Below are 23965 nucleotides of genomic sequence, written 5' to 3' on the forward strand. Positions count from 1 at the left end.
CAGTGGTTCCCAACCTTTTTTCATTAGCGTACCCCGTGACATGTCATATCTCTAGATTGTACCCCTCATTTAAGAAATTTAGTGAGTAACCGTATTGTTAATTTTACATATTGTAACTTTAAATTAAAGGAAAAAAACCTAAAAGAAAAAAATGTATAATAAAGTTGTGATTGTTGCAAGGAACATTTTTTATCTAATAATTTTTTAATACTATTAGTTTGTGATAGATAATATATTATTTTTTCTGCCATAATAACTAACTTTTTTCTGTACCCCTAAACAACCTATCGCGTACCCCTAGGGGTACGCGTACCACAGGTTGGGAATCGCTGTTCTATAACATCTGCCATTAAGTTTACACTAAGAAAAAGTATTTAATTAAAACTTCATTGGCATATTAAACATTTTTTTGTTTGTTGAATTCAACTTAGATTTTTGTATAATATTAATTATATTTAAAGTATCTGTATTCAGCAAACTATAATACTTGAAAAGTTTAAATTAAACTTCTTAAAACAGTTACAAAAGCAGAGTAAATTCTAATAAAAGAAAATTTTTTTTATTTAATAATTTATCAAATAAAATAACAAATGCAGCGAGCAAAGAAAATAATTTTAATAATTAAAGTTATGAGCTTGACAAGTTGCTTTTATTTCCAATTATATGGTTATCATCATGAAAACTTTTACAAATCTCTCACTTGATTATTGCTAGAAACATGTAGAAAAATAATTTTAATTATTCTCTTTAAATTATTTATATGTAGCACTTTAATTAAATAACAGTATAAACAAACATTAGAGAAAATGTTAAGCAACAATTTAATTTGAATTTAACAAATTAGAAATCTCTTCTTCTACGATAACTAAGTTTTAATAGTTGCTTTAGTAGATCCAACTTTAAAACATTATATTTGAGTTAGAAGTTACAGAGAATCTTCTAATTGAATAGACGATGCAATAAAAGGACTCGCACTTGCAATTTTTCTTGGTTTTAATCCTGATCTTGGCAAAAGTTGGATTCTAAGTTAAAAATGTATGACTGTAACTAAATTCATTAGTGTTTAATTCAAAAGATCGCTTTATTTTTCCTTTTAGGATTTCAAAGAGACTTCATTATTTACATAACACTAACATAACATAACATAACTTTTTATATCAGTTATAATAATAAATTTGATTAAAAATGACTAAATAAATAATGGAAATTAATTCTTAACGAAAATGTTCGGATAAAAAACATAAAATATACATTTTTGGTCAGAATTTATTATTATTATTTTTTTATAGATATTTGTGCCTTAAAAATAAAGCGACAGCAACAATAGCATTCCACGCATATGCACAGAAACATCCAAAAGTGAACCCAGGACCTCCCTTTCTTTTACCACTTCTTAATTTTCTTTGGTTTCTTCTTCCTGCCATTGACAAGTAAGAAAAATATTATAAATATATTTATAATTTTGAATAAAGTTTAAAAGAAAACTTTTTTCCTACAGTGGGAAGCTGCCCGTGTTTACAGTATTGTGTGAGCAGTATCGGATAGCATTAAATCGCGATCCAACTTATTTAAAAGTAAGTTATTTTATCCAAGATAAGTCATTAGCATATCACATTCTAAATTGTTTTTACGTCGACAGTATCTTGATAAAATTGGCCAGTTATTTTTCGGAATGCCTCCACCGCCACCAAAACAGCAAGGCCTTTTTGGTGAGTTAAACTTCATCCCATTCATTCTTCCTTTATGATTCAATTACATGAACTAAAAATTAATTTTTAAAATTATAGGAAACATCCTTCAGTCACTATTCAGCAGTTTAGAGGACGATGACATGAGTAGCGAAGAAAACATGGCACTCCCGGGTCCGTCAAAGGTCACATCGGAGACAATACAGTACGAAGAATTGGACTAAATTGTTTATCGGTGATTAGCATCTAATTTATGTTCAGATCAAAGAAAAAAATATTGTAAATTCTTTAACATTGAAAATTCTGTTCAACTCTGGATCTAGGGAGGAGGGGAGTCGACAATATATATATATATATACATACAAAATANAGTCCATTTCCTTAATGATAATTGCTTCTATGTGTTGGATTCAGTGAAGTTTAAAATGTTCGTATTTCACAATTGGCGACCAACTCAGTGCGCCAATTACATTAACAAAGTTCAGATAGTTCAATGTGCTGATCAGGTCCGTCAAGAAGACACCTTGCAATGAATCGACGAATTGTTGGCTAGAAGTAATCTCCTTCCAGCAGTTGAAGAACAGACAGTGAGACTAATCCAGACTTAACTCAAACTTTGATGCACACTTGAAGATCTACAATGAACTTGCTTCCAACGTGAAGTCCTAAGTCGAACTTAAATCTCCTGCTTCAACATTAACTTTTTTATAGCCATAATCAGCGGGCTAGATGACCAATCAGTGCTTACCGAACCATAACTTTATGCAAATATGTTGTGTGGTGTGATTCCCTGCCGACCAATCAATGGTTACCTGCTGTAACACTATGCAAATATGTAGAGTGGTGTGATCCTCGACCAATGAGTGATTTGGTGCTCTGTCGGAGGTCTGCTGGTGGTGTGATGATCTGACGACTAATCAGTGGCCACGCATTCAAAATCCAACAGTCTTTCTTGGGCTGTTACTATTTAAAAAAAAAAAAAAAAAACAGGAATTGTCTTCTTACACGATCCTATCCCAACAGATTTGGTCTCTAAACTTTATAGTGACTAAAACACCTTTATATACAGTAAGTGCTCCATTAAATTATTTTTAAGATTATGTATCAGATGGGATTTTAGTTTGCATTTATCTACCAGTTTAGGATTAATTAGGTTGATTGTGGATCTGGATCTAGAAAAACTGAGCAATGCATGTTATTCACTTTCATTGAGAAAATTAGGGAATCATTATGATCTGATTTGTCAGAGGGATCGGTAAACCTCTCTTACTCGTTTTTTGCTTCTTCCCTATTTCCCAGATTCTTATCCAAATAGTTACTACCAAAAGGGGACACCATTATCAATTTAATTCACAGAGGTGAAACTCCGGTTACCATGAATATTATTATCTCTTCTTTTGATTTTTTTTCGGTGCCAATTTCTTGGTAGGTACCAATTTGTTCACATAAGTCTTTTTTGTCATTTAAATTTTGTTGTAGAAGAATTGCTTGCATATCCGCCGGTAGTCCATGCATTACCATGGTTATAAACCTTTGTTCCCAATATCAGGAGATGCAAGTTGGGTATGCCATTGTTTTTCAAAATAATATTATAATAGTGAACACCATGATATTTCCACATATCTGCTAATATGGACAGTTGGATCCAATTCTGTTTGAATGCACTAAGAAAGGAGTTTTTCCATTCCTCCCAATTATCACCAACCCTATCTAATTCTCAAGAATTGTATCATTTCACATCGGTTCCTTCCAAATAACTTCGAAAGTTACGGATCTTTTGTTCTTCTGTAATTCAATTGTGAGATGCACACGCATGTTCATATGAAATTATCCAAATTATCACTTCCTCTGATTTTCCATCATATTTTTCTATGTTGATCATATCGCAAGATGAGTTTAGTGACATTTTTTCGATGGTTTGCTGAAAGGAGTTCATAATCTTCAATGTCTAGGCTTGTTGGTTCACATACAGCTTTTGCAACTGAACAATTTGCGCCAACACATCCGACTTCAGGTCAGACTAACTGTCCAAGGCAACCGGTCATATTAAAGTTTTATTAAGATAGAGCTCACCTTCTGTCTTCAATAATGAAATAGATAGTGTCCAATAATTCATCATCGTCCAGATAGTAGTTCGAAAAACTGACAAGGATGAAATTGCGGGATGATTTTCAATTCCTTGAAATTCTTGGTCGACTTCCATCCATTCATCTTCCCCTTCCAGTTGATATCGGGAGATAAAGTACGAGTCTTCTATCTTCTGAACCATGAATTTGAAAGGCAGTACACAAACTATATATACAGTTTGTGTACTGAAATCCTGTCAACTGCGCCAATTTGTAATAACACAAATGTTAAGAATATAATAATTGAACTAAAAAGAAAGGTGATCACAAGCACAGATGAATTTTACATATGATCCACATGTGTCCTGGATGAAAGGTGGGAACCTTTCTCTTCTCTATCCCCTGACCAAGCCATTTCTTTCCCTTTGTTGACCCCTCAGTTTTCCGAATTTTTGACGATTGTAAATGTGGCGTTAATGGGGAGGGTGCTAACCAAGTAGAAGATTTTAAACTCTGCTTACACCACTATGTGACTTAAACCTTCAATACTTACAAATGACCAGCATAGATTAGCTGAAGAATGTAGCTAGCTTTATAATATTTTATAAATGAGAATTATAAAAATTTTATGAAAGATTAGTATATATTGATTTTATTAACATAGAATTTATGAATGCTTTTTAACAAAAGTTATTAGTTGTAATTTTGTTAGTTTTATAGAATTCAATTCTCAATTATCATTAACTATCTTAGCTAATTACTAAACCTATTAATTATGAAAATTAATAATTCAGACAGAAGCGTTTGGATAAGAATTATACTCTTATCCAAACTCTTAAACTTATGGAAATAAAAATAATGTAATTATATATAAATTAGTATTAAAATATATTTATGACAACTTTTAACTGTTTAAAAACAACATTTATCATCATAATGAAATATAAGTTTAAACTTCATGTTTAAATCGATTATTTCAGGAAAGGAAAACAAAATTTCTTACTCCCATTTTAATAGTCTATCAGTTGTGATGATCTGTATTTTTTTTTTCTTAGAAACAAATGTAACAGAATGAAGTTTGAGAGTAAAAGTCCAATTAAATCAAAATAATTCAAGATTCTGCCATTGATAAACAAGATAATCCAAACAAGCTAACAAAAACTATATGCTATGACAAATTAAAAAAAAACAACACTGAAAAAATAATCTAAACCTTTTTTCAGGTGATTGTTTTCCTCTTGATCAAATTAATGTCCTACATTTAATCTAATTGGATATACTGACTTGACTAAATTAAATTGGGATATGGAATGACAGAATGCTTTCTTATTCTTTTAACCTTGATTTCCTGTTCTGTGATTGCTGTCTCTTTAGACTACTAATGTTTGCTTGGCAACAAAAAGTTTATAACAAATCACAAATTAGAAAAGTGAATCTCAGTATGGAATAGTATATAATGTATACAGAATGGTTCTAATTAAATTGACCCTATTTGGAGTCCACCGGGCCAGTTTGAATAGACATTTGTTGAGGAAACTTAGTCTATAGTAGGGATTGTAAATTTACCGAATTTTTCATTTACCAGTAATTTGGTAAATGAAAATTAAAATACCGGTTTACCGGTAAATTTTTTTTCTTGAAAAATAAAATTAAGGTGATAAAAAATATAAGTCATTATGATTTCCATTTCACATTTTTATTTCAAAGATATCAAATATAAAAAATATAAAAATTAAAGTGTTATTCTAAACAAACTATAATAATAAATATAGAAATAAACAGAAAAATAAAAATACAACAAAAATAATATATAGTACCTAATACCATTTTATTGATTACCATTTTTTAAAAAATTAACTTCTCAAGAAACCTAAATTATTTATAGTCTTATCTCCTAATTTTGATTTAATTTTTGTACAAAATAATCCAGATCCTGAGAATACCCTTTCTGATTCAACACTTGCTGAACGAATGGTCATTAAATTAAAATTAAATGAAAAATATCTCACATAAAATTAATAATGAGGTAAATTGTTGCTTACACTTACCTGTTTTTGTTTATTTTCAATGTCCCTTTAGCCCTTTTAAATATCTATAAACACAATATTTTCTACATAGAAATTTCTAGTATGGATTTTTCATTTACTGAATTACCGGTAAATTTTTGAAATTTACCAGTAAGTTTATCAAATGTTTTTTTGTCAATTTATTGGTTAACCGGTAAATCGGTAAACCAGTATACAATCCCTAGTCTACAGGATGGTCACACCTTGAGAATTTTTGGAAAACAAAAATTAGTTCATATTTTTGTCACTGGGAGAAAATATGATGCTTTGAGAAAAAACCATAAATTGGCAAAGCAAAATATTATTTTATGCACTGTGTTCAAATCTGTGAGCCATCTGTGTTTGGGAGCATTGGGAGCTTAATATGGAGTGATCAGTCAGTGTGCAAAGCATTTTGGTCAGAATATTGGTAATATGCTGCATTATGTTGTGTTTATTTCTACAGTAATTTGCATAACATTACATTACTTGTTCTTGAAGTGCCATATTTTCACCTAGTAGTAAAAATGCAAACTAATTTTTGTTTCCCAGAAATTTATTCTGTGATGTGAATAAATCATAAATAAGGATAAATATATTTTGAAAAAGACAAAGAAGTGTGAAAAAAATAAAAAATTACTAATTCTGTTGATTATATTAAATTATAATTTAAAATAAATGTTTTGTTTCTTAAACAAAAATTGTAAATGCTATATTAAGAAGTTCAATATCTTAAATTGTGAAGACTGTTCTGATAACAGTTGAATTAAGAGAGTTTGTATCAGATGCATACAAATGCTCTATTAATTCCAATTTGATTTACAGATTATTTAGAAGTAGAAGACTTGAATTAATTTAAGAAATTAAGATAAATACTTCATATATGATATTATATACATATACATTGATTATTTATTTTATATAAAAGAAATAACAGTAAATTACTGTCTATCTTTTTGAAGATATTTGTTTATTACCAATACGGCAATTTTTGATAATTTGGATAACTCTAATTAAAATATTCATAATTCTTGATGATGTGTTCTTGAATTTTAATATAATTTTAAATTATGTTTGTTTATTAAATGTCATTACCTTGTTAGATTTCATTCAGTTGTGTTTGAAAGCCATAGGATGTATTTTTTATTTACTCAGAGATCTGAGAGGATGCTTTGTGCTGTTTTCTTATTTACTCGGCAATATCTGAGAATCTCTGATCTCTCTAGCAAAACACTTTGAGATTTCCCAGAAGCAAAAAGTGGCATCCTCTGGTGCAACTTCAATATGTTTGGAGGCAGCTGGCCTGTTGCGTGTCTAGAGGCAGTTTTTTTTGTATGTAATCATGTGACCTATATCAAATCAAATTATTAAAAATTTTGCAACCTGTCTTGAGAATAAAAAAAACACTCATAATGTCATTTACATTGGTTGTTCTCAGAGCATGTACCAAGTGGTTTGCAGATTCATATAGCCATTTTTTCAAAATGCAATTCTATGCTATAATGCTAGAGAGAAAATATTTTCATACATCACATCTCTCTTAGATTACTGGATAGACAAAGTATTTTGTTACAATCTATTGCTATCTAAGGTGGTATTTACAGAGTAAGAGGTAGACAGAGATATAAGTGGTTTGCAGATTGATAACTTTGAGAACCACTATAATAGATAATTAGTACTGGTACATCTAATATTCTATAACAGTGGTTCCCAACCTTTTTTCATTAGCGTACCCCGTGACATGTCATATCTCTAGATTGTACCCCTCATTTAAGAAATTTAGTGAGTAACCGTATTGTTAATTTTACATATTGTAACTTTAAATTAAAGGAAAAAAACCTAAAAGAAAAAAATGTATAATAAAGTTGTGATTGTTGCAAGGAACATTTTTTATCTAATAATTTTTTAATACTATTAGTTTGTGATAGATAATATATTATTTTTTCTGCCATAATAACTAACTTTTTTCTGTACCCCTAAACAACCTATCGCGTACCCCTAGGGGTACGCGTACCACAGGTTGGGAATCGCTGATNTTGGTCTGGGCCCAGTGCAGTTGGTTTGAGCCTACGGAGGGCCTGTTGGATGTCCTGCAGCGTGAAGGGCTGTTCGACGCCTCTTGCCTGTGGCCAGCTAGGTTCTGGTAGGGGCATAAAACACCCCTGTGGTTGAGAGTGACCAAAAGACTTCGCCAACTCCTCCACCTGTTGGTGTGGCGTGACAAGTACTATAGGCTTCTGTAGGATAAAGTGATCCTCCGCGTTCTCCAACGGGCATGTAGATGTCGGAAAATCCGGTAGATCACGGATGTAGTGAGGGGCCTAGAACAGATTTGACTCCACCACTCTCGCCGAAACTGACATATGCTCTGACGGAGCTCTGCACTCAGCTTTTTATACGTTCTCCACCAAGTTAGGGATGCTAATTTCCAGGCTAAGTTAAAGGCCAGCCACTTCTTCACCCGTAGGTGCCTACACAGGGGCAAGTGAGCACTTCGTAGTGTCCGAAATCGTCTGCCGAACTATCCAAAAAAAGGCACTGTAAGTGTGAGGTGGGGGTTGAGGTTATGCCGCAAGCAGTTTGCATACCAAATCCAGTCCATTCGATACTTAACGTGGGAAACTGTGCATCCAAGAGGGGCCCCGACATTTTCACTGTTGTCACAATAGGGGCATGATCACTTGTCAACGTGTCCCTGCACGGTTCCCACATTGTTGAGCCCAGAAGATCGGTTGAGCAAAAAGTTATATCGATAGCTGATTCACCTCCATAGAAAAATTGGGTTGGTTCCCCGGAATTGAGGCAGTCATAGTCAGCCGTCAAAAGCCATGTGAAAAGAGCGTGACCCGCATCCCAATGGGGGTGGTGCACATTCCAGTTGACCCCCAACAGTCATGGCCTGTGGTCATCCTAGGTGGCCTTGCTTAAGGCTTCATCGGTAAGCTGGCCATGTGGGGTGTAAATGTTAACCAATCAATCAATCAATCGTTTTTATTAGGTGCTCGAGGCACATACTCAGCACCGCAAGCTGTTTTCCAATATTTGTGCCTTAAAAATAAAGCGACAGCAACAATAGCATTCCACGCATATGCACAGAAACATCCAAAAGTAAACCCAGCACCTCCCTTTCTTTTACCACTTCTTAATTTTCTTTGGTTTCTTCTTCCTGCCATTGACAATGGGAAGCTGCCTGTGTTTACAGTATTGTGTGAGCAGTATCGGATAGCATTAAATCGCGATCTAACTTATTTAAAATATCTTGATAAAATTGGCCAGTTATTTTTCAGAATGCCTCCACCGCCACCAAAACAGCAAGGCCTTTTTGGAAACATCCTTCAGTCACTATTCAGCAGTTTAGAGGATGATGACATGAGTAGCGAAGAAAACATGGCACTCCCGGGTCCGTCAAAGGTCACATTGGAGACAATACAGTATGAAGAATTGGACTAAATTGTTTATCGGTGATTAGCATCTAATTTATGTTCAGATCAAAGAAAAAAATATTGTAAATTCTTTAACATTGAAAATTCTGTTCAACTCTGGATCTAGGGAGGAGGGGAGTCGACAATATATATATATATACATACATACAAAATATATATATATTTTATTCTTCATATTTGGATACAGATATGTCTCCTTGTATATAAATTTGTTGAAGTCATATCAGTAGATTTGACTAATTTCTCTTTTATTTTTCTTTTTCCCTTCTATTTTCACCTCACAGAAAACAGTAACAGATATTATAGAATTTGATAAATGTTTATTTTAGAACAGTAACTTAACAACTTAACAAATAATTAAATATCTTCTCGCCATCCTTCAAATTTTAGTCTCCAAAGTACCACAGAACTTTGAGGATATAAAAAAGAAAAAGCTCTAGAAGAAATGAAATTTTAATAGCAGGAAACAAACTAAATATATATATATACAATTGTAATGTCAAATATTATTATCGTAAAACTTTTATTGTGTAATAATAAATTTTATTACAAACAGAGAAATTAAATTATTTTGCGCGGAATCGGCCGCTCCACGACTGCACGCAATATGACACCATTTGTACGATGCGCAGGAGATTGAAGAGGAATCAAATTTTGGAGACGTTGACAGGTTTTTAATAAAAAGAAAATAAGTAAAAACTAATGTATGAATTCAAAATTCCTATCAGACTTCTGTTTCTTGCATTATCTTAGAAACTAAGGGGATGATTCAAAGCGTAGTGGGCAGCATGACCAAGCTAAAATGGGTGCCGGATCAACTAGAATCAAGGCAGGCGGTATCCTATTGCCACGGTTAGGAGGGTGATTTTTCAACAGTGTGGCAGGGTATGCAATATATTCTTTAGGCTAGGTTCGAAATTGAAACCCAAGATCAATGAGAGGTAACTTTTTTTGGAATTTCGGTCCCCCTTCACACCTTAAATGGCCTGACTTTGAGAAATGCGGCGAAAACATTTAACCGCTGAATATAGACGATAATGTTTGATCGTTAAAGTGGTCAAGTTACTCCGCCATTACTTTGCAATTGTAGACGCTAGGGGTCATATATAACAGCCTCTTCTAACGCTGCTGACACGTGCTCCATCTAACTTAACCTTAACCGGTTATTTGATAGGAACATCTTTAAGTACTCTTGCAGTGTAATAAATCGGAGGCATCGTTTTAGTCGTTCGTTTTTTAGTCAGATAACCGATTGGCATGGCGTCTCGTCCGGTACAGCTTGAATAATCTTCCTCAAACGCACGACAGATGGCGACACTCTCTCATTTCCACCCACTCGCAATGGATCGTCATCAGATCGATTTTTAAACATTTGCTACGTCGTTCGATTAATTTACTCGATTGCGCGCGAATATTTCTGCCGTTTGCCTTCGTACGAACGTCCCAAACATAAAAGTCGCCATAACTTAATGCTTATTGACCGAACACGAATTCGAAAACGACAATCTTCCGCCTCATTGGTGTTTTGATCGGAAATCGAGAGCTTAATTGGCTGTAATTTATATTTAAAATTTCAAATCCGACCAATAATCGGTCCGGTTTGGATTTGATTCCATCCGATTGGAGATATTTTGAATTTTTAAATTCGAATATACAAATTATTGACCAATCGGAACGATTTTAAGGAATATATTTGTTTTTTTCAAAGGGAAATCATGTTATACGCCAAATTTTGAATTTAAAAATAGAAAATAGCGTATAAAAATAAAGTAAAAAATCCCGAAATATCTCTTCGCTTCTGTATTTAATGGTAGAGGAGAATTAACATGCAATTTCCTTATAATAAATTGTAAGTTTAACTTCTATAAGATGAAATCATGCAAGAAACGAGATCAAGCATTCTTCAAACTTAACTACTTTTGAACCGGATAAGTAAATAGAGGATCAGGTTATTACTTTATAATGAATTTCTGTTTATTCAGACAGAAATAAGTTCAGAAATTCTGTAGTAAAAGTAAATACAGTTTTAGTTGTTTGTTATTGATGACGGAAAACGTTTACTAAAACAAATTAAATTCCAAATAAAATATTTTAAAAATTTACTTCGAATATATTTATTTGTTTACGTTCTGAATCGATCGACGTGTGTAAAAATCTGGCAACGAGTTGCCTAACTTTCCCGGCAAGAGTTAAAATCGTGTGCGGTGCCTTCAGTTATGAGATTTTATTAAATGGTCTGACTCATCTACCCTGAAAAGTAAAAGCTTACTTTTTAGGATAGACGAGTTTTATAAAACGTAAATGAGTGAAATATTAAACCTGAGACCCACTCGTGATATGACTTGTGACCTCGTCTCTCTCCCCACCCTCTCGACCTTTAACCACCAAAATTTAACAGCATATATGCCCCTAATACACAGACCTCTCTGAGAAGTTTCAGAAATATTGGAAGAAAGGTACAGGAGTTATTAAGCTTCAAAGTGGCCTTCCACTAACATCCATGCATTTTTTGAATTTCTCGACGTTTCAAGGTTCCAAAAAATGTAAAATTCGTGGGGGGGTAATTTTTTTCGACTTATCGCTATACTTCCCCTCTGTTTGTTATGTGTATATATTTTAATTTGGGAATTTTTGCTCGATTCTTTCGATCAATCATTCAGTTTAATACCTCATTTCATTGGAACGTAATTTACTATTGTTATGTGATTAGGGGTTAATTTGTTTACTCCTCCTGCTGCCAGGTGATTGTGGGGTTAATTTGTTTACCTGCCAACTATTAAGGACATTAGAAACGGTTGCGTTCTCCAGTTTTAATTGCTTCTCTGCAAACCACGTGGTCGGCGGGATTTTAAGACAATTCGCTGAGGTAACGAAAACAATTTGTGTTTTTCTCTAAATTGTTTAATGCACTCGGAATAAACAGGAACGAAGAAACTTCAGGTGGATCAAATAGACTTTTTTTGTTGACAAATTAAATTATCGCTTCCTCTTTGTAGGTTCGAAAGGGGTCCTCTCCTCTTTCTTTCTCTGCTTTTAAATCAGACAGTATCGATCACGTGATTAACCGAAAAGGAGTTGGCAAAATAATTTAAGAAAGTCTGGAAATGTAAAAATAAATTAAATTTGTCTGCAAATTTGTCTTAACCAAAGCTAATCTGCTAGGAGGGAAGGAAAAGAAAAAGCCTCTCACGTGACCAAATGGGTTAACGATTGGCGGTTGCTATTGTTGCCCAAAGTCAGCAATAAAGCTTGTCAACAGGGGGTAACAGACAGTGTCAAAGAGACTGCTTTATCCAGTAGATTTGTAGGCGCACTTAACCAATCACGTGATTCGCGTAATTAATCGCTTCCCCTTTTCGAAATTAAATTCTTGGCCCGAATAAAATATTAAAAGAAGGAGAGGAGGAAGAACCGCAGTAGATCCTCCCCTCCCCGAAATCGTAAAATTATACCGGACAGTTGATAAAACTTAATATTTAATTTCAAAACCAAATTCGGTGATATTTATTGTGGGAGAGATGGCGAGAGAGAAAAGTTTTTTCTTTTTTTTTTTAAAGAAATTTTTCCAGTACGGAAGACAGTATGATAGATGGGAGGAAAGAGTACACAAGACGATGAGGTTTTGTGGCACGAACATTACCGTTTGAAATGATTTATAGCCAGCATCCACACTAGAAGGAAGCGGGTCAAGTGTGAGAGGGGAAGGAAGCCATTGAAGGGAAATAGCCCTGATACCTCGAACAGATGCATTAGCAATTGAAGGTGAGAAATATTCAAAGTGATTTCTGATATATTATTGAAGGAAAATTCAAAAATTCGCTGTTTTAATGTTTCAACTTTTTTTTTACGTTTTTAATTTTCAAAAAAAAAAAAAATTCGAAATTTTAAAACTCAAAAAAATCCAGCTGGCAGCACTTGTCGAACTCCGTTTTAATTGTTACGTCAAGCGGATTTAAAATTTAAGCGATCCCGATTGGATTAAATTTGATAAATTTCGCAATCGTTCTGTGACGTCACGGCGGGGAGAAAAAAATTACGCGTTGGACGCGAAATTTGACGTAAATATTTATTATTTAAAAAATGATATTCGAATGAAATATGACAAAAAGTTTACTATTCGGCAATGATTTTTGCGATGAAAAATGAGAATTTCTCTTAAAAATGTGAACCCAAAGGCGATTTTTGAATGAAAAACAAGAAGAAAAGAGGGAAAAAAAGTTTGTGTAATGATTTTCGAATGAAATAAAATATATGAAAAGAATTCAAGATTCTTTGCGAAGATGTCCTATCGCTACTCAAAAGAAAGAACGAAAAAAAAAATTGCATCACGACAGCATATGCCAGATGTGTACTTCTTGTTTGAAAAATTTCAGTTTAAATTAGGAATATAAATCGAACTGATCTTTCAGATGAAATCTGTTGTTGTTATTGATGATTTCATGCTAAAATTTTTGAAGTTATCTCTTTACTGCCATAAAGAATAATAAAAAAAAACGCCAGTACATAAACTGGCAACTCTGATTTCAAAAATGTCTCCACGCAATTACTCCAAAATAATGAATTTAACGAAGCAAAGTGTAAAATATTCCAATTAACTAGTTAATTATTCGAATAAATTAATGCTTAAGATGAATAGATGTGGCGTTATATTCATTAGGAGTGCCATCGAGAGATAAATGGGCGATTTGGATCTAAGCGGAAATCTTTACCAAACGATTTTGCTCGTGTAATCCGTCCTATATTCTGGACTTTGTAGAGAAATTTATAGCACCAACCGACCAATAATAAACTACGCATTATATTATGAATTTATGTAATGCGCAATATAGGTTTTTTTTTTACAATAGGCTTACTGCAAATATAGGTACCGCCATTTTTTCTTGGTATTTACATATGTCTAAAGTGTGAATGAAAGTATTGTCTCTTGGAAATTCGATGTGTAAAGGTATGCAAATAAAGATCATGCACTTACAGCCGAGCATTAACAATAACTTGAGTAAAATAATCTATGCTCTATGCTAAAGTATTTAGATGCATGCTGGGAGAATAATGAGTGCATATAAGTAAGCAATCCAGATTGTGGCGTGCTTTAGCTTGCTTACTTAGATGCAATATGCACCTATTATTTTACTAGCAGACAGACCTAAAATGGGTAATGGATGCATATAATCTGCAAAATAATGGGTAAATCAAAGCAAATTAAATCATTGGTTTGCTTTCTTGCTTAGCTTTACTCATTGTTTTGTTAATTAATCTAAATAAGAGAGAGTAACTTCGATTTGTCGTCTCTGAAATTGCACTAAACCGGACCACCTGAAACAATACTAATTATAGTAACGTGGTATAGCCTATACCAAAGTAAGTTTGTGAGTTTGAAAGTCAAATGATTCGGTGATAACGGTGCCATTTGTAGTACAAAATCGTACATTTAGTAATTCACAGCTACTGAAAGGACCCCTGTTAAATATTTATAGAGACGATACGTTCTAGAGTATTTATTGGTACTTCACGTGGATGGCGCTATATCGAAGTTTCGACTATATTTTGAGCGTTATTTTTCGTCATAGATGTGTCTATGACATATTGAAAGCGTAATAATTATATCACAACACGTAATAAATTTTTGAATTTCTTGAACAATAAACAATAACAATAATGAAAATTTTAAAAATTCATACCAAAAATGCATCTGTCGTGACAATATAAATGGAAATCATAAAATTGTTTGCCAGCAACGACAAATTATAAATGTTTTATTACAACAAATCGAATAAACTGTACACGAAATTCTGTAATGACATTCCGTAATATATTTCGAAGTAACAAAGACGAACGATAATACGAAATTTTAGTTATTAACGATGTACCTTTTACCAAAATTTTGCGTTATGACGTAACAAATAAGTAACTTTAAAAGAAAAAAACAGTTTTATTACGTAAAACAGTAGTAAAAAGGCTCGTCCTTTTGGTTTCAGATAAAACAAACATTACGTCATACCGACGTCATTTTAAGCTCGTTCACCGAAATGACGTCAAATATGACGTAAAAACGTACACTTTTCTGAAATGTTAACAAGTAAAGAATTGCGAACGTTTATTGTACTGCTTGACGTCATATAGAAATTTTTCGTACTGTGAAGGGATGAAAATGGAATATATTTGGCATTAAATTTGAATTTTTAAAGATGTTTATGCGTCAAAAATTTCAGAAATTAATTAATTAAAGGAGTTAAAACGAAAATAGTGTATACTGGTGGACGTAATTGCAGATTTTCAATGTGTTTGTTATACATCTGTTCCGATTGTTGTACAGATTGATACAATCCACGATTGGCCAAACGGAAAGCTGAGATAAGATGTGATAAATGAGTTCGTAGTCGATAACGGATAGTTGGTATTCCGTAGGAAATAATTTCAGCCGTGTGCTTTTTTGGATCGATGGCATACACATATTTCTTTATTTTGTCAATAACCCAGCAGATGACAACGCTCTCACAAACTCTGTTATTACTATTTGGATTTTGATTGCTTCCTCATGATTAACGATTTCCGAAATCTTCCCCTTCCTATAGAAAAATAGGAGAGCGAAAGAAATAAACTCTATCGATTAACGCCTTTAGGACCAAAACAAAAATTTTGTCCCTTCCAAAATTACCCCCTTTGGAAATTCATTTACGAAATTTTAAAGGGGGACGAACTCTTATTGTTTTAAATTTATAGGAAATTTATAAAATTTCCAATTTTCTAAATCAATCGTTACCGAAAATACACTTTTAAAATAATAAATTGATATTATTTCTTGACTTACACTGGAAAATCCAAGTCTTATCCTGGGGATTCCACATTTCCTGTTTCATTTATCTACTTTATACGCTACGACACTAGAAAAAAGCGGTCATTTATAGATAAAATTTAAAAAAAAAAATCACACATTTTAAACCTCATAACTGTTCTCTTCTATTAAAAATGACAATGGATAAACCTCATAATCGCTGTATATGGAAAGAAAGGAATCAAGACACTACTAACAATCGATTCCATGTGTGTGTGTGTGCTAACAGAAGTCAACTACTAGTGACTTTCTACCACACGCCTATAATAGTTAGATATTTAACTTTCAAAAAAGTTAGAACCGTAAATAATAATCGAAATTTAATTATAATTATCCCAAATAAAAAAAAAAATTCCATTTAAATTTAGAAACGTATCGCGTCAGCACCGGGTTATCGATGCCATATTTGTTAATACGCGCTACTTAATTTTACTATAATAACTTTGTAAAATAACTGTTGGCATTTCTATCGTTCAAAATTAAATATTATAGAATTTTTTTAGAGGGATGTATTCGCTAATTTATTAAAAATTCCAAAGATTATTTAAGATAAATTTATATTATCGTTGATGTATTATAACACACGAAAGTATTGTAATCGTGTCAGCTTTGGCATTGGCTTTTTACAAATCTCGATGTTTTGAGACGCACTGAATCCCAAAATGGAAAACGTTCCGGGATATGTGTGTGAGTGTAAGCGTGTCTGTTAACATCAGTTAAGTTATCTCACGATGGGGTAAAAATAGACACGAAATTTGGCAAGCTAACTTGTGTATAAGGGGCATTAATGCTATTAAATTTTAAAGTATGGAACTCGAGGATATGAGAATATAGAGGGAATCAAACTTAATGAAAATTTTACTCGTTGTTATCATTTAAAATAGTTTTAAAAACCGATCTCTTCCCTCAAAATTAAGCTTTTTTGCTTTTTTATAGTAAATAATAAGATAAAAGCTATTTTTTAATAACATCTCATAACAGATAGCAACAAACACAATTTTAACTTTGAGCTAGTGTCATGGTGCTTTTTTTAAATGAAGATTTTTATCATAATTATTGAAAAATCTTCAACAAATTTCTAAATACGCCTACCATCTGTTGGATTCTACACACAAAATCCTACTGAAAATCTTTATTTCTTGTTCCCAATTTCTAGGAAAAGTGATTAACGAAGGAGATAAAAAACTTTTTAATTGCCTACACTAGTTAAACCTCAGTTGCCGAATCGTTATATTAAATTAACAAGGAAATTCTATACAGGCGAATTAACTCTTTTGGGATCACTAAGATTAATGGTAGATTTAAAACTTTCGAAGATTTGTCACTTAAAATTTGTGATAGTTTCAATTTTAAGTTAGTAGAAAATATATTCTACAAAGTATTCTTGTATTCATTAATAGTTATTAAGAACTAAAATATATTAATTGGAGCAACGTTTTTTAACTTTTCCGGCGCTTTCACCTCTTGAATTTATAAAATTTGCTCTTATAACCTTATAAAAAAGTATATTTTAGTTTAAATTTAGAAATAGCTTAACCATCTCCAATTTTAAATTACTCATCAATGGCAGAGTGGATAAAACCACTGAATACTGGTCGCGGGTTTGAGCCTCATTAACGATCTGGCCACGTGCTTAACACCTAAATATGGGCTAGTTTACTATAGAAAGTCCTCCCGAAAGGCAAACTCCCTTGGCATATCGTCGAAGTGTTGTATTGCCTTACTCCATCAATAACCCCCCCGTTCAAGAACTGATCTGTGACTATACTGAAATTCTTGTGTGCACGTTCTGGGTCATAACATACAATGCACAAAAGAATTAGCATGCTAAAATTATTGAATAACAATACTAGAATCTAATATCCATGTCTAGAATCTAATCCGTATCATGTTTATAAATAATGCGTTTCTGAACGTTTCTGAAAATAATGCGCTTATGACAATAGAACAATCAATCTAATACACTAAATTGACCTATTGTGCAAGATTTCAGTGTGTTAAATTAATCATATTAAATCTCGAAAATTCGATTTAGCGCCACCATTTGTTTGTGTTTGAGGTTGACGTTAAATCGATGTGGCGCTACACCGAAGTAGCTGAAACAACAAAAGTATGTAATGAGATCTACTGTACACGAAATTTTAAGTGTTTTAATGTTACGCGATTCGAATGGCTTTATCGTTTGCAATGCAAAATTCACAGACATTGTAGTGTTATTCACGAGTATTCATTGACAATTTACGAAGATGGCGCAATTTAAAGGGTTCATTTACGTAAATAATAAATAACGTGTTACGTAACTACGAAACCAATTTTTCAAGGTGGCATTACGGCGTATTGCTGGTTTATTACCAGAAAGGGTCGGAATTCAATTCCCAAAGCGGGCCGTTCCTTCTTTAGATGAAATTTTCATAAGAAAAATCAAGATCCCGAGATAGAAAATTTATATTAACGTATTGTTTTTAAAGATCCTACTTCGGATAAAGGTGGCTTAGTCGTGGCATTAGTTACATAAATTGTATTGTGTCATAATCACATTCTAGTAATCCTATTGATGCGATTAATTCCCCAATTGCCGGCTCTTTGTTCCATTGATCAAATCCTGTGTATAAGATTGATTGTCCTCTTCTCGTCAGTCTTTGCGGCACTCATTCTTTATTTCCAAAATCAGCGAAACGTTTATAGGCACTAGTTTTAATATTCTTGGTAAGTGGATTTATGATTTGCTGATTTCATATATCATCAGGGCCGGATTAACCTACTTTGGGGCCCTGGACATTTTATTCTTACCGGGCCCCCTACCTCTCCCACAAGAAGAAATATAAGAACACATTTTCTTTAGATTTTAGAATTCACAATAACCATATAAAAAGCAAAATAATTTTGCTTATTCGTGTATTATACACAGTTGTCCAACAGAAAAGTAAACTATCTTATTTACAAATCTTTTCAAAATAGACAGTTTGACCGGGCCCTTCAAAAACCGGTCCCTAGACATTTGTCTATGCGATGATCCGACCCTGTATATCATATATTTGAAACATGATAGTTTCCTTTTTTGAATTGTTCCTTAGATAAAGTTCGACAAAAGATTGTTGCAATACGGATAATTCATTGCTTTTTTGCTATAGTGAAATTTAATTTTAATGCTATTTTATACTGTTTTCTTCCAGTAGGCACTGAGAGACTTTTTAACCATAATCATGGATACGTCCAGGCCCACAATGGAGGTTGTTAGTGAGAAATGGGGTCTGACGTATTCAGGACAGATCACCCCTGAAAATTTCCTGGGGTTTTTTGACAGCCCGGATTCGAACCAGGTCCTCCAGAATGAGGCTTTAATCGCCTCGCCATTTGACGTTCTTACTACCAAATCAAGCGACTTTCAACTTTATACCTCATCATTATATATAATTCTTGTTTAGCGACACTCCGATTTAATGCCAATTTCATAGGCGAACAGGTGGCACTAAATTGAAGTCTGACTGCATACAGATCTTTCAGTTGTAAATCGGTTGTACCATAGCGTCCGCATAGGGAAGCAATCAGGACACTTGTCTCCTGGGATCGAGTACAAAATTCTACAAATTATGATCGTAAAACTCATTGGTAAACGTAACTTTACACCCTCGACCATTGTCTTTCTGCACTGATGCAATGATGTATTCTGTAATCTACTTGTGAAACCCCCAAATTTAAATAATTAAATAAAAATTTATTGGTGTAATTATTTGTTTCCAAGCTCCGCTCTTCGGAAAATTTTTGCTGATGCCCATGGATTGTACTATATCTAAGCAAAGGAAAATCCCTCAGGATTCGAGTTAATTGGTTGCAGTTTGAATCCTAAATTTTAATCTCTTTTAGAATTATCTTTAATATTGTAAATATGAGGTTTATTTTTGTTACATAATGTAGCATATTATATAATTACATAAACTGTTCCTCAGAGACCAAATTATATATTAATAAATTGTAAGAATGTTTACAGTGTACGGAAGTAGAAATGTCCATCTTTGTAGTTTTATCGATCATAACTTTTTAGTAAGATGCGTGCATCGACGTAATTTAATGTAAAATCGTATAGAACAACGATAGACATGGTAATATCATACATTTACTGTTTAATTTATTTGATTATCTAAAAATGTTCACTTTATCTCTGTAATCATCTTTATCGAGCACTCCCATCTTCTTGATGGATCTGTAATAATTTTTCTCATTTTCCATATGCCATTGATTTATCGCCGAAATAATATCAGTTGTGTCTATAAATGTGAAAATTATCGACATACGAACGTACTTCTCTCTTTTACTTCAAATTTTTTATAAGTGTTGATGTGATCGGTGTAGCAATATAACACAAAGGTGCGTTTTGTATGTAAAATAATTATTTTTGGATATTATAAGCCTAAAAAACACAAGAAGTTTGTTTTGTTCGATTATGGCAACCTAACACGTAAGCGATCTGACTTCCCAGAAGATTTTCTATGGAATGTTCGCCCATATTTAACGTGAAGAAAACTCGAAAACCCGTCAACCCGTTGGCGAGGCAAAACCCACTACCAACTAGCAGTGTTTTGTAATTTTATCTACTCGGCCACTGATGGACCACAGGATATTAAAGTCCCAATGATCAATATGACTAGAGCATAAAATAATTAAATTTATAAACTTGCCCGCGCGGATGGGGATCCGAATTCGAATCCGATCCGGACACTGTTATCACTGATAATTCGGTTTAGAGTGTCGTATCTCATTTCGTGCTGGTCCATCTTCTTTGGTGCCAAATATGTCCGTTGAGCCAAATGATTGAGCTGTTAGGGTTGCAGCCTACCGTTCAGGGAGACCAGAAATCTTGACGGGTCGAAAAACCCAGGAATTTTTCTGGGTGATCTGAATGTGTCGGCCCTATTCCTCACTACCTGGTTGGCTCACTGTGGTCCTGGCCGAATCCATAACGGGCTTGCTGAAAAGGCCCTCTTAGTTCCCAGAGGGTGAAAGAGTTAAAAAAAAATCGAAACGGTCTTATCCTAACATGCCACATATTGTATTTGTCATAATAACAAATATTACTTGTGTAAGGTTTTAATATACAAGGATGGCCAAATGGCCAAGGCGAGTAAAGCGTCAGGAAACCTCTCTGGGAGATCCGAGAGAGAATCCAAGATAGTAATTCCGTAGGAACTTTTATGGACGTTCTGTCCCAAATAAGTCGGGTTCCATCCCTTTTCATTGAGGTCCTGGCTGAAACAATAATGGACTTGATAGAAAGCCACTCTTAGAGCTCACAAGGGGAGAGACAAAAAAAAATAAAATTAATTATACTTCTAAATATACACATTTATATGATATACAGAACATGATGAATTTTCCTGATACTAGACTTAAATACATGCCCTGTATTTGCATGTATTATGCATTATATATGAAATAGATAAAATTTTTTTATTTATCATAAATTACATTTTACATATACAATACCATCTCGGTAATCCGACATAAATGACACCGTAACAGTGCCGGATTACTGGAAGTAAGGCGATTTCAATGGCACATAAACGAATTTCAAAGCATGAAGTCAACTGTTAATGATGCTGCAAAACAGAAGTTGGACTACTGATCGAAACCACCGAGCACACCGCTGGTAATCAGTATTTCCATATTGGTAGATACCACTAAATTTAGTGAGAAATTCAAGCGGCAATGAAAGATTTAGTGTGAGTTAGAGCACATTTTAGTAGAAATTTCGGGGTACTATTTTTATTTATATACGATATTGGGCATCCTAACAATCTTTAATATCGTTCCCAATATCCAACGTGTTCAAGCTTGAACTCAATGTCATGCCTTATTTAGAAGGAAAGGGAGCTGGAATTTGAACTAGTCTGTCAGATTACTGGACATGTCGAACTAGCTAATGTCCGGATTACCGAGATTGTGGTATACAATTACACATTACAATCTACGTACGCTACATGTTATGATTATGCCTACGTATAATGTGATGCTTAGTACTACGGTGCATATATCTTAACACAACACATATTACAGCATAACTATTATCGTACGTATACAGTAAAATCAACATTTATGAGAATAATATATCGGAGAATAACACTGAAGATGAAAGTAAACCTTCATAAAATTGTTCTTTTAATCATTAACCTCGTTATTACGTGTAATGGCGTAGTATGGGATTGGATCCCTGAGGTTTAACATTGGAGGGTAACATTGAAAATGACAGTGGACGTTTACAAAATCGTTTATTTATTGTTATAACGAAGTTACAACGTATAGTGGCCTAATTATGGGGTGATACAGATATTAAATCCCCAGGGACTTTACTTTTTACATCATTCTCCCAGAGCAAAGTCTTAGTTACGTCACTGATTATATAACAATGTTATTATAAAATACAATACAATTTTCTACAACATTTTAACGGTAAATTCTATTAATTAGAGCATTTTGAAATGAAATATTCAGCATGCCCTAGATCGACGTCACGTTCTCCACCTTATTATAATTATTCAACGCCATCTCTCTTATTCATATAGACATACGTATCATTGCGCCATCGAGCGTGTAACATATATCTATCCTCATTACATATCTATGAAGATAAACAATTTTACATTAACGCCCCCCTTCGTTATCCATTATCCTTGTCTTTATAAATGTTTCAGTCGTATCTCCTATGATATTAATGATAAAAATTATTTTTGTGAAGTTATATTAACACACTCATTTGATAAAAGAAGGAGCAACGATGCGTGTAAGAGATGGAGAGTTCATGGAGAGACAAAGTAGATAAGACGATTATTTATTAAAGGAAACAAATACTAACGAATATTAGCCTAATTGGAGGAAGAACCGACAATATTAAGTTTAAAATTAGTTCAATTTATATAAAGTTACGTAGGGATGATATATTTATTTTTATGTATAAAATCTTCATTAAATTCTTGAAATTTTTTTCTTGTTTTCAATTTTCACATCCGTCATGTATTTTTATTATTAAACTGTTTGCTCTTATTCTCCTTTCTTCCATGTATCTTTTCCTTCTTCTATCTTTTCCTTTCTTCTTATAACTTATATTTTCTGCTTTCTACCTGTTTTCTATCTTCTTTCTTCCTCTATCTTCTTGTCTCACTCTCTTCTTTCATCTTCCATCTTCCTCCTTCTAACTTCTATCCTCTTTCTTCTATCTTCCTCTATCATCTTCTATCTTCGTTCTACTTCTTTTTTCATTCTATCTTCTATTTTTGCTCCACGTCCTTCTTTCTTCTTCAATCTTCTTCCTCCTTTGTTCTTCTATCTTCCTGTATCTTCTTTTTTCTTCTTTCTTCTATCTTCTTTTATCTTCTTTCTGTTTTCTTCTTTCTTCTTCTATGTTCTATCTTCCTATATTGTTCGTTTAGATATTTCTAAATATCTTGTACATTATAACAACTTTATTTGCAAAAACACACGTGTTTACACGGGTGCTTAATATTAAAAACACGTGAGAGAGAAAAAGAAAATTATACAAATTCAAAATAAATTGAATAAACAGAGAATTTTAAAACAAAATCGTTAAAAAATTCGTTCTAGAAACTTGGCCAAAATATTCGCAATAAATTATGTTGTACGAAAGCAAAAAAATAAAATAAATATTTAAAAATATTTAATTCATTCTTTAATCCAAAAATCAAATAAAATTCTTCTTCTTATTTTATTTTATTTTTTAAAATAAAATGCCAAAGTTTAACTTTAAAAAAAATCCACATTATATATTATTTTTCTGATCGTAACAATGATAAGTTATACGAAATCTGCTTTTGTTACGCTCGTGTAAAAGTTGAATGAAGTATATTAAAATTTATAAAAGAATAAAAAATATATATATGTA

At 32.9% G+C, this 23965-nt stretch overlaps 1 protein-coding gene across 2 annotated transcripts in view; it reads left to right on the forward strand.

The window, feature by feature from the left end:
* LOC111622255 (Golgi to ER traffic protein 4 homolog) overlaps nucleotides 1–9718 on the forward strand; it is a 51443-nt gene extending 41725 nt beyond the window's left edge. Inside the window, exons 6-9 of one of the 2 annotated variants that reach the window (XM_023364605.1) lie at nucleotides 1290–1430; nucleotides 1499–1574; nucleotides 1640–1709; nucleotides 1788–2051. In XM_023364605.1, the coding sequence (XP_023220373.1) occupies nucleotides 1290–1430; nucleotides 1499–1574; nucleotides 1640–1709; nucleotides 1788–1912 (412 nt within the window). In that variant the 3' untranslated portion in view covers nucleotides 1913–2051. Of the gene's footprint in view, nucleotides 1–1289; nucleotides 1431–1498; nucleotides 1575–1639; nucleotides 1710–1787; nucleotides 2052–8823 lie in introns of those variants that run through there. The other variant, XM_023364606.1, reaches the window with a different exon arrangement.
* Nucleotides 9719–23965: the final 14247 nt, after the last annotated feature.

The sequence above is a fragment of the Centruroides sculpturatus genome, unplaced genomic scaffold (genome assembly GCF_000671375.1).
Source record: "Centruroides sculpturatus isolate CEXI.00-Female unplaced genomic scaffold, Cexi_2.0 scaffold300, whole genome shotgun sequence".
Classification (NCBI taxonomy): Eukaryota; Metazoa; Arthropoda; class Arachnida; order Scorpiones; family Buthidae; genus Centruroides; species Centruroides sculpturatus.